The sequence below is a fragment of the Spinacia oleracea genome, chromosome 2 (assembly GCF_020520425.1).
Source record: "Spinacia oleracea cultivar Varoflay chromosome 2, BTI_SOV_V1, whole genome shotgun sequence".
NCBI lineage: Eukaryota > Viridiplantae > Streptophyta > Magnoliopsida > Caryophyllales > Amaranthaceae > Spinacia > Spinacia oleracea.
In genome coordinates, this window is record NC_079488.1 from 112,851,116 (window position 1) to 112,863,008 (window position 11,893).

An 11,893-nucleotide genomic window follows, 5' to 3' on the forward strand; every position below is an offset into this window, starting at 1 on the left:
TAGGCTCTATTTGGTTCATTATTAGTAAAGGAAAGGAAGAGAAAAGAAAGGAAGGGAAAAGAAAGGAAAAGAAGGAAGAGAAATAGATTTTATTTTCATGTGTTTGGTTCAGTGGAAAGAAGTGAAAGGAAATCTAAATGACAGCTTTTAATTTTCCCTTTCCTTCCAAATTCCTCCAATTTTGGGAGGAAAGAAATTAAAAATTTAATAAAGGAGCTTTCTTTTCAATTCCCTTCCTTTCCTTCCACTTCCCATATAATTATTTGTACCAAATACGAGAAACCTTATTTTACCATTCCTTTCTTTTCTTTTCCTTCCAATTCCTCCCAATCAAATAAAGCCATAAAGACTTGAATTTTTGATTTTGGGAATTTGATAAAAACAGAATATGCCCTTTTGTTGTTTGTTGCAGACATTCCCAGATTCCAAGTTTGGTTTCTTTTCTTTGATTTACTCATAAAAGTTGATTTACTCAAGAAAGGGACGAAAGCTAAGAACATTACCACCGCCATTTTCATCTACCATTTTTTCTTCATCCATTTTCAACCGTCTCTTTCTGCATTCAGGTAATCCTCTCATTATAATCTTGCAATTTCGAGCTTTTTTTTCCTTTTATTTCGAGAATTGTGTTTTTATATTACGAGAATTGTGTCATTTTTGAGGTGTTTTTGTTGCATGATTCTGGGTTATTGCTGTTTTATTGGTCTTAATAAGAAATTTCGTGCTTACCATTTTGTTAAATTTTGATTTGGGAGTTTGATTGGGAATCTGGGTTGTTCAATTTTGGTTTGGTTTGCGTTTTGTAACCCTAATTTGTGTTGAAATTGGGATTAATGAACTTTGGAATACTAGTACTCCTTAGTAAGGATATTCCTTGCTCGCAAATTTTCTTTGTATCTTTATTGTTAAAGCTCAATCTTACTTGAGAAAAAAAAACCCTGTGAAATTCCCTCCAAAATAAGAAAATGGGAGAAGAATGGCGTTAAACCCATTTCAGAACGTACACCTTGAATGCATACTTAAACTTAGATAGAGGAAGTCTATGTCACAAGTGCCCTGTGTCCAAAATGGACGCGATTGACTCGTATTGGTATTGAATTAGTGTGTTATTGGTATACAAACACGCTACTAAGTAGTACCAGTAAGAGTCACTCGTGTTATTGGTACTTGCATACTATGTGTTGGTACTTGAAAGAGGTTATATTGGGTGATTTGTGTCCAATTTAGTCACAAGCCACTTGATGTTAAAAATCCGTTTAAGAAACTTTGGATTTTATTTTTGGGAAAGAGAAAGTAACTTATATGGTTAAGCATGGCTTCTAGTAGCTGCAGAGTTTAACCGCCAGAAGTGTGCAAATGGTAATTATTGATGCAATCATTTGAGTCATGCTTTTTTGTGGTATCAATGGAAATCCAATTTTAAAATTTAAGAACAAAAACATATCAAATTTTCCTCTGATGTACGAATGCATACATAACCAAACCTTGTTCGTGACCATTGCTCTGTAACACTATGTCAGAGTGAAAACTAAATTGGTAATCTCACCAAAGTACTTTTTAATCTTGTATTTATAGTTAACTATTTACACATTGCAAGAGAATTCAAAATTCTGAAAATTATTGATCAAAGTTAACTAGCCTTGACTATTGAAGACCATTATAAGGTAGTGTGTAATGGTAACAACTTATGGCCGTATATGGCATGATATCAGGTATTACAAAATTTGGTAAATCTATGCTTGCTTTCTTTGTATTCACGGGATTGTTTCTTTTTAATGGCTTAAACCTCCATCCTTCTTATCCCTTTTTCAGAGTTTATTTTTTCTTTTTAACGCTACCATTTGAAGAGATTCTTCTTTTGATTTACTCATTTTCTTTTTATTTATGAAAATCTTACCGAGCTTAGTATATTAATTGGAATAGGTCATTCGAGAAGTTGGTTCCACGACAAAGAAGCTGAACTTATTGTACTAGCAACTGCTGGTTTCTTATTGCGGAATGGGCTCTAACAGGCCGGCTGTTGGTTTACTGGATACACTAAATATGGATAGCTTTAGGACTATACTTCCTCATAGTTATCCTTATCCACATGAGCACTCCCGTCATGCTATCATAGCCGTTGCCCTGGGATGCCTTTTTTTCATATCGTTTGATAGTATGAATACTTTCATACAAGGGTTTGACAGCAACATTAAGTGGTGGTTTATGTATATCTGTTTGTTAGGATTTTTCTATTTTTTCTCATCGCCGTTCATCGGGAAGACAATTAAACCAAGTTATTCAAATTTTAGTAAATGGTGAGTACTTGTGCATTGTGTACTTATGTTTTATAGGGCCCATTCGGTATCGCCTTTTGTTTTCAGTTTTCTATTTTCTTTAAAACTAAAAACCATAATATGAAAACCACAAATAGTAGTTTTCAGTTTTCAAAATTAACATGATTACTACTTTACTAGAGTATGACTATTTTTTAGTTCATGATTCAATATAAATCATATGACTTATAGAACCTAAAAACCAAAAAATGGAAACTAACAGTGGTACCGAACGAGCCCTTAGTTTTTGACGTGGTTTTTTTTTTTTTTTTTTTTTTGGGTTTATAACTATATTCAGTTAATTGGGTGACTGTGCAGGTATATTGCCTGGATTTTTGTGGCAGCTGTATATCACCTCCCAAGTTTTCAATCAATGGGAATTGATTTGAGGATGAACCTTTCTTTATTCATAACAATCTATATATCCTCCATTTTGTTTCTTCTTGTTTTCCATCTTATTTTCTATGGTGTTTGGTACCTTGGTCTTGTTGCCCGTGTGGCTGGCAAGAGGCCGGAGATTTGGACCATACTCCAAAATTGTGCAGTAAGTTCGACAGACTCCTTGTGTACATTGTATGCCTTTGGTGTTCAAGTAGACTTCTTTTCTTAATTATGGTGCTTGCAGGTAATTAGTGTTGCCTGCTGTGTATTTTATAGTCACTGTGGAAATCGAGCTATTGTGAAAGAGAAACAGAGTTTCAGCTGGTTTCCCTTTTGGAAGAAGGAAGAGAGGAACACGTGGTTTGCAAAGTTTTTGCAAATGAATGAGTTGAAAGACCAAGTTTGCTCTTCTTGGTTTGCTCCTGTCGGATCTGCAAGTGACTATCCTTTATTGTCAAAGTGGGTAATTTACGGCGAGGTATGTGATAAACTCTTCAGTGATTTTTTTAGGTAATTTTTTTGGCAATTATGTTCATGGTAACTTTACTTATTACACAGTATGCTTTTTGGTCTATTCTTTTGTTCCATCACAGCTTGCATGCAGCGGCACATGTGCAGAATCGCCAGATGAGATCTCACCAATATATTCTTTGTGGGCCACCTTTATAGGCCTTTACATTGCTAATTATGTCGTCGAAAGGTCAACAGGGTGAGTTATTTCTATCTCATTCTTGTTTTCGCTGCCGAAATATACAATTTGCCTGTCCCATTTGTGTTGTTAAATGTATTGAACAATGAGAATGAAGCACTTAATGCAGTTTTAAGATTTCCATCTCAAAATTAGGAAGTGCCTCGTCACTTAAAACCAAAAAATAATCCTATTTGGAATGGTGTTTGGTATTTCCAAGTTTTAGCATATATCATCTCTTTACCTTATGGTCTCTTTTAAATTTGAGATCCATAGAACATATCATATATTAATTTAGAAATAGGTTCTCAGTAGCTGAAAATGGATAAAGTTGTGGATACTTTTCTGTTTCTTTGCTAATGTTTGTTCAATGTTTGACGATTTCTCTTTTTTCATTCCTCATTTTCTCTTCTTCTTTGTTGATTTCTGACTACCCACAGATGGGCTCTTACTCACCCTTTGTCACTCAAAGAATTTGAGAAATTGAGGAAGCAGATGAAGAAGCCGGAGTTCCTAGACATGGTTCCTTGGTATTCAGGGTATTAGTCATCTCTTTGTTTTATGTCAGATTTGGTGTTGGATATTTTTACAGAAGGGCTGAATTTCTGTTTGACTTCTTTTAATGTCAGGACATCGGCTGATTTATTCAAAACCATGTTTGACCTTCTGGTGTCTGTGACGGTATTTCTTGGGCGTTTTGACATGCGTATGATGCAGGTATATATATAATTATACACTGCAGCCGAAATTGGTCCCGTTCTGTTTTTTACGTTGCAGCTTAAGTATTTGTGCGAAGGCAATAGGGAAATCTTTGCTTTCCTTTTTTTTCTTTTTCTCTTCGTATGCCCTCCCTTTTTCCCCTTTTCCTTCAATTCTCTCTTCTAAACACACTACAATAGAGTTTGCATCTTTTGATCGTGTACACCAATACCGTCATTTGCATTTACTCATTTCTAATCAATTGATAATTCCATGTACCTTTTATACCAATCTACTATTTCATCTTGTGAATTTTATCTTCTAATGGTCTTGCGTTTCCATCACTTCAATTGCTTATGATACTTGAGTCATGATTGATTGCACAGTAACTATTATTTCAACATTCTATGGAGAGCTTCTATCCTTTTTTATGCTTTGGAGTTATTCTTGCTCTGTTGGGAAAACAATCTTATTCCCATAATCATCTTTTAGGTTGGGGTTGTTTTGGGCTCTTTGGCAAGATTTTTTTTTTACACATCCTTGTTATTTGTGTGAAATTTATACACCTATTTAAAAGTACTTCTATACTCTTGTCAGTAAAACGGTGTGTAATTTTTACCCCTTTTCCTTTTTAAAGAACTGTGTAATGTGTATAACATCTATAGATAATTGAAACAAAGTTATTATAATTCTTGTTGTTTGATTTTGGTTTTTGATAATTAGGCAGCAATGAGCACTGCTCAAGAAGCAGAGCAAGGGGATCCTCTATATGATCATTTCAAGGAAAAGGATGAGTTTTGGTTTGACTTCATGGCAGATACTGGTGATGGGGGGAACTCATCATATTCTGTTGCGCGACTACTAGCTCAACCTAAACTTTACCTGAAAGATGGTGACTCTGTTCGAGCTCTTCCACGTGGCAATTTACTCCTTATTGGAGGGGATCTTGCGTAAGCTCATCAGCTTATGTCTACATATATATTTTTAACTCCTGCGCATAGAGTAAGCTATACTCATCAGGCTTAAACTCGTGATAAATTTGCTCTTGTATTTCCCCAGTATTACATGGGCATAACTATGAGTTATATGAACATTATTGGTGGTTGTGTTTATGCATGTTTCCTCGTGACGTCATTTAAAGTAAGAGACTCTCCGTGTGAGAATAATGTAAAAGAGAAAGTACAAAATGGGGAGAAATGATAAAAGTAATGTGAGTGAGCTCAAATAGGATTATATATTGCTGCTATTTGTTGTACATACACCCTTCATCCAAAAATAGTGAGCTCGCATATTATGGCACGTAGTATTAGGAGATGAGTTGTTTGGTTGTCGATTGTTTTAATAAAAAAGGCGGTGTGATTCTTGATAATGGGTATTATGGGCAAAGTAGTTTGAATCTTCAGGTCGGACGGAAATGGAAAGTGAGCAAACTAATTTGGGATGGAAGGTGTATAAAGTCTCTCTAAAAATTTGATGTTTTTTTTTGTTGCTCTACTTGCATTCGTTCTTTCTACATGCTTTTCACTGCTAACCTCTTGATCTCTGGTGCCAAACTGTCATTACCTTTTAAAGAAGATTCACATATGTACCTTTTTTTTAGTAATTTGGTGAAATTTTGGATCTAACTTATTTTGTTACAGATATCCTAATCCGTCTGAATACAACTACGAGAAGCGCTTCTTTCGCCCCTTTGAATATGCACTCCAGCCTCCTTCCTGGTATAATGAAAAGCATATAGCTGTAAAGAAGCCAGAACTACCATGTGGTGTGTCTGATTTGAAACATTATGATGGGCCTCAATGTTTCTTAATCCCTGGAAATCATGGTTTGTGCCGACTCTCCCTGGAAACTACTTACACTAATATATAAAAAAAACTTGGAAGTATTATTTCCAAGTCTTCTTTGCATCTTAATTTAACTTATTGGGTTCAGGCAAGTAAAATAACGCAATCCTTTTTTTTTCCCTTTTTTTTCACAGATTGGTTTGATGGCCTACACACTTTCATGAGATACATATGCCATAAGAGCTGGTTTGGTGGATGGCTTATGCCTCAGAAAAAGAGCTACTTTGCCTTGCAGCTTCCTAAAGGATGGTGGGTATTTGGTCTTGATTTGGCACTCCATGGTGACATTGATGTTTATCAATTCAAGTTCTTTTCAGAACTAATAAAGGACAAGGTACATAACTGATATTTTGGTGATTATTTATTTGCTTCTAACTTATCTTTGAATGGAAAAGAGAACCATAACTACCTGTGTGGTAGATTTTCTTTATCCCTAACTCTTTCATCATGCATATGCTGAACAGTTAACTGAAAAGTCCTAAAACCTACTGAGGTTTGTACTTGTTACTTTTAGTGGAATCTTTTATTGCTCCTCTCTCTCATGCGCACACATACATTAACCCCTCACCATTTCTAACATTTGGGATTTTCTAAAACCCAATCCTATGATCATCTTGACTTTTCATCCTGAAGAAGTTAAGACTTATATTCTTTTTGGCTAATTGGCTGCAATTATTTCTATTTCCTTGACCTTTAAAATGTTTTGTGTGATCTACTAGCCATTTATGTGTGAAGCAATAGCATATAATCTGTTCTTCCCATCTATCATTCTTTTAGGCCTTCCTCTCGAGCAATAGCATGTTCTTCCCATCTATCATTCTTTCGGGTTTATTGTGCTTTAAGTTGAGTGCAAAATGAATTTACAAAGACATTGCCGTTGGCCATGTTTAGCTATATACTTTTTACTATTCTTTTATTTGATTTGAAGGATCCCCCTTTCTCGAGTTTCTGTACTTGATTGCTGATTAAATGTCCTCTCCACTTTGCAATTGATTTAGGTTAAAGAAAATGACAATGTAATAATTATGACACACGAACCAAATTGGCTTCTGGATTGGTATTGGAATGATTCTTCTGGAAAGAATATAGCACACCTCATCTGTGACCATCTAAAGGGAAGGTGCAAGCTCCGTATGGCTGGTGATTTACATCATTATATGCGTCATACCTATGTTCCATCTGATAAACCGGTTTATGTGCACAACCTCCTTGTAAATGGTTGTGGTGGGGCCTTCTTGCATCCTACCCACACCTTCAGTGGTTTCAGAAAATTTTATGAAACCCAGTATGAGATGAAGGCTGCATATCCTTCATATGAAGATTCAACCAAGGTAAGACTAAACTTTCATATTACTAACTCTGTTTCATAAAGATCTTTACGGTTACTGTTTGCACAAATTTTAAGACAAAAATAAAAAAGTTGGTTGAATATAATAAAATATAGATAAAGTAAGAGAAATGTGTAAAAGGTGGGTGAGAAAAAAATGAATAAAGTAAGAGAAAGTGGGTGGAAAATTGTAAATATTGTGGGTAAGGAGGGTAAGGTAGTAAATTGTCATGTCCAAAAGTAGAATAAAACATAGTGTAAAAAACATTATGAAACGGACTAAAATGGAAAGTGTAAAGGTCATTTTGAAACGGAGGTAGTATTCTTTTGTCTTCGTTATGGCTCATTTAACATTATAACTACCCTAAGCCATCTGCTTGCAACATTTGACAGATTGCTTTAGGAAATATATTGAAGTTCAGAAAGAAGAATTGGCAATTTGACTTTATTGGTGGAATCATCTATTTTGTTCTCGCCTTTTCTATGTTTCCACAGGTAACTATTATTCTGTCACCTTTTATTACCTGCATGCTGCGTGATGGTGAATTAAAAGCAATACTTCCTCCGTTCTGTTTTTAGTTGACACTTACTCATATTAAAGTGACAAAGGAAAGTAATAGACAATAATACCCCTTCCCACTAACACACAAACCATGTACCCCACATACCCACAATCCCACATACCCATGTACTCCCTTCGTATTTTTTTAGGAGTCACATGTTGACTGGCACAAGTATTAAGGAAGCATAGTTGAATTTGATATAACAATGACGCAATTAGGGTAATTGACAACAAAGAAATATAAAAAAACAAGTGGGGTGTAAAAGTTACAAAAAATGGAATTATTTATGATTTAAGTGGGGTCATAGGAAAGTAAAAAATAGTAAACAATTGGGGTGGGTGTAAAGGTTACCAAAAATGGATTTGTGACCCCTAAAAAACACGGCCGCAAGTAGTAATTGTGACTCCTACAAAAATACGGAGGAACTAAAGGTTAAATAGGACATTTGCATTACAAAAGTTAATAAGAAATGTGTCAACTAAAAAAGAACGGAAGAAGTATACTGTTACGCTTTCTCTCTATTTTTTAAATTCTATTTTGGGATTCTGTTTTCCTTCAAGTAACAATAATGACAACCTAGGGTGGCTGCCTCCTAATTTATATAAATAAAGTTCCGTGTGTTAATTTTATCCAGTCTTTTTTCTGACTTATGTATCATTCTTATTTAGTGTCAGCTTAATCATATCTTGCGTGAAGATTCTCTGTCTGGTCATCTCAGAAGTTTCTTTACCACTGTGTTGGATTCTTTCTCGTACGTGTTGGAACACTCTTACGTGTCGTTCATAGGGACTGTGATGTTGTTGATAACGGCAATATCTTTTGTCCCAACAAAATTCTCACGAAAGAGGCGGGTTTTCATAGGAATTGTCCATGTATCAGCACATGTTTTTTCTGCTCTGGTCTTAATGTTGCTGTTGGAGTTGGGTGTTGAGATGTGCATCAGGCATCAGCTGCTGGCAACGTCTGGTAGGTTTTTATCCTCTTTGGCTCCTGTGATTTTGTGTTTTTTATTATTTTAAATGTTTCTATTCAATTTTGTTTAATCTAACTTTTGCAATGTTGCAAAAAATTATACTGTATGATCAAAGATGGCTGTGGGCCGGCTCGACCCAAGGCCCTCCCTGACCTGGCACGAAAAAGCCGGCCCGGCACGGGCACGAAGTTGTAGGCGTGGGCTGCATTTTTTGGAAAAAGCACGGGCATGATAAAGCACGTTAAATTTAGTAAAGTTAGGCTTAGGCACGACAACCTGTGGGCCCGGTTTGAAATTTTGGCCCAGCCTAATACAGAGTAGGTTTGACGTGGGCTTGGCTTGAAGCCCGGCCTGGCACAAAGTAGTAGGCCGTGGGCCGCATTGTTTTTGGAAAAAGAACGGGTACGACAAAGCACGTTAAATTTAGTAAAATTAGGCTTAGGCACGACGGCACAACACAACAGCCCTTGGGCTTGCACGGGCCTGGACCCTGTTTTGAACTTTTTGGCACGGCCCGATCCAGAGTGGGTTTGGAGTAGGCGCGGCTGATGCCCGGCCCGGCCCACGTCTATATTTAGTATGATGTTCAGTAGCGAACTTTTTTGTTCAGCTTTGAGTCACAACTCACAAGATGGTCATCCTGTTGTTAATTTGCTGCAATTGGCACTCCTATTATCCTATGTTCAGTATGATTTTTCAATGGCCAGATTATGCTGATTGTATTAAACTGCATTCATTTCAGGTTATCACACTTTATATGAGTGGTACAGACAAATGGAGAGAGAGCACTTTCCTGACCCAACTGGCCTTCGAGAACGTCTTGAACAATGGACTTATGGTCTTTATCCAGCATGCATCAAGTACTTAATGTTTGCCTTCGATGTTCCTGAGGTACATTACTTCGAATCATCCAAAATACTCCGTAAATGTTATTTTAATTTTAATTTTTTTTTTTGCGAGTTTGTATATCTAGCCTAAAGCTATGTTAAAAAACAGGTCATGGCCGTCACAAGGAACAACATATGCAAGATTGGGATACAGTCACTGTCTAGAGGTTACGCGGTAGTATACTATGCCTCTGTTTTCGTGTATTACTGGGTGTTCTCAACCCCAGTTGTGTCTTTGGTATTTGGAAGTTACTTGTATATTTGCATCAATTGGCTTCATATCCATTTTGATGAAGCCTTCTCCTCCTTGCGCATTGCAAACTACAAGTCATTTACTCGCTTCCATATTGACTGTAATGGTGATTTGGAAGTCTTTACCCTAGCTGTTGATAAGGTACGCAACTTATTGTTTAGCCATGATTTAATTTCTGTTCTGGATCTGTGACAACTATTACCAGATTTTGCGGTAATTTCATTGCATATGTATGCTCGGTTCTATTCAAGTATTCAACTTTTTTCGTCTGAACTTATATTATCTGAACTTATCTTAACTTTTATCTAAACTTGACTTATCTTAAAAACACTTATTTTGTCTGAAAGTGTGTTAAAATGTTTGAAAAAAAACTTAAATTGTTTCCCGAACTTATCTTAACTCATCTTATCTGAACATTTTGTCTGAAATAAGTCAAAATAAATCGAAAATAACAGAGACGTAGTAAATTTATTGCAAGTGCCTAGTTTAGATAGGGAAAGCCTTTTCTCACCTGGCAGATAGCCTATACAAAAGGGGCGTATAGCAAAGATAACATTATCAAATACGGAGTACTTTGAATTGCTTTAGTAGAATTGATAATCAGGCAGCATTAGTTGATTTATTCTAAGTAGGCTGTTGTAACTAGGTGTCTACAAGGTAATCTTTGAATCTTTGTGTAATACGGAATTTTTGTTAAAGTTTTTTCTTCTAATAGTAATTTGTTAAGGTAAAATGGTAAAATCTTTCTCAATAAACGTTAGGCAGCCTTGCCGTGAACTTCTATAACATGATTCACTCCTTCAAGTCCAATACTCTACACGAAGTATTTTCTAAGGAACACTTCAAATGGTAGATTTGCTCTGCTGGTGATTTATCTTAATGTCCAATACTGCCTTGTTCTCTTCACCTGGTCTAGTCTTATTTATCTAGTTTGTAGTGTGATCTGATCTGATCTGTTCTGGTCTAGTCTGTATTTTTTCCTAGTGAGTGCTTTTTTGCTTTTTAACTTCCTTGTTTATTCTTTTAACTTCCCGCTCCTTTCTGGTTTGATTGGTCACAATGACGATCTCCTATGACGATTCATGTTAGCCGATCCCAAATCATTTTGGGACTAAGGCATTGTTGTTGTTGTTGTAGTGCTTTTTGCTTTTTCTTGTCTGGTTTGGCTTTTCTGGTCTGATCTAATAAGCAATAAGAATAAGGTGAAGAAAACAGAACCGGTGGCTCGCTTTTCACTTCTATCCGATTATTTTATTGGTTTCTCTCGTCTTCTGCTAACCTAGACCGTCAGTAAAGACCTCTAAGAGTTGTTCATTATACAGGTTCCGAAGAAATGGAAGTTGGATCCGAAATGGGATGCAGAGCCAAAACCTTTACCGCAATCAAACTACTGCAGAAAACACCCCAGTAAATGGACTGCCACTAATAAATACCAGGATCCATTATCCACAGTTAAGATTGTAGACAAATTTGTTATCAAGAGGACTGAAAACAGTGATGTTCTCAGCAATGGACTAGTACAAACCTAACTTTTGTAGGACATTATTAACATATTAGGTTTTATGGTTAATGGTTAGAAGCAGCTTAGGGTAAGTTACAGGTAAATAGTTGGGAGGTGGCTGAAATAGAAAGAGTTGCCCTTTTCTGTATATAGTATTTGTTTTCTGGTTAATTTGAAAGTTTCCTGCAGATTAGCTGTTGTATTTTACTGAACTATCAGGTGTATGTGTTGAGGGAGATGAAATTATTGGCTTGTTTGAACTACTAATGTAATAAAGACAATTTTAGGGGGTGGTAAATGTCAATGGATCGGAGGTGGATTGGGTGGAGCTTTATCCGCCTCCATCCGCCAATGATCTATCCGTCATCTAACTCATCCATCACGCGATTTACTCTTCATCCACATTCGATGAATCGGGTGGACCGGTTGTAATAAACGCGTCGTCAACTTGATTTATAATAG

General features: G+C 36.1%; 1 protein-coding gene across 2 annotated transcripts; it reads left to right on the forward strand.

Annotated features, from left to right (window-relative positions):
• The first annotated feature begins 357 nt into the window (after positions 1–357).
• Positions 358–11,691, forward strand: LOC110797845 (uncharacterized). 2 transcript variants are annotated; one of them, XM_022003001.2, is made up of 16 exons: positions 358–566; positions 1,924–2,297; positions 2,634–2,859; positions 2,941–3,174; positions 3,290–3,405; positions 3,825–3,923; positions 4,014–4,101; positions 4,807–5,033; positions 5,724–5,908; positions 6,062–6,261; positions 6,926–7,258; positions 7,648–7,749; positions 8,486–8,783; positions 9,533–9,681; positions 9,787–10,071; positions 11,253–11,691. In XM_022003001.2, the coding sequence occupies exons 2-16, from the start codon at positions 1,999–2,001 to the stop codon at positions 11,457–11,459; spliced, it is 3,048 nt and encodes a 1,015-aa protein (XP_021858693.1). In that variant the 5' UTR covers positions 358–566; positions 1,924–1,998; the 3' UTR covers positions 11,460–11,691. The 2 variants fall into 2 exon arrangements, with proteins under 2 accessions (XP_021858693.1, XP_021858756.1); XM_022003064.2 differs by lacking the exons at positions 358–566; positions 1,924–2,297 and having other exon boundaries at positions 2,644–2,859; positions 2,973–3,174.
• The last annotated feature ends 202 nt before the right edge of the window (positions 11,692–11,893 follow it).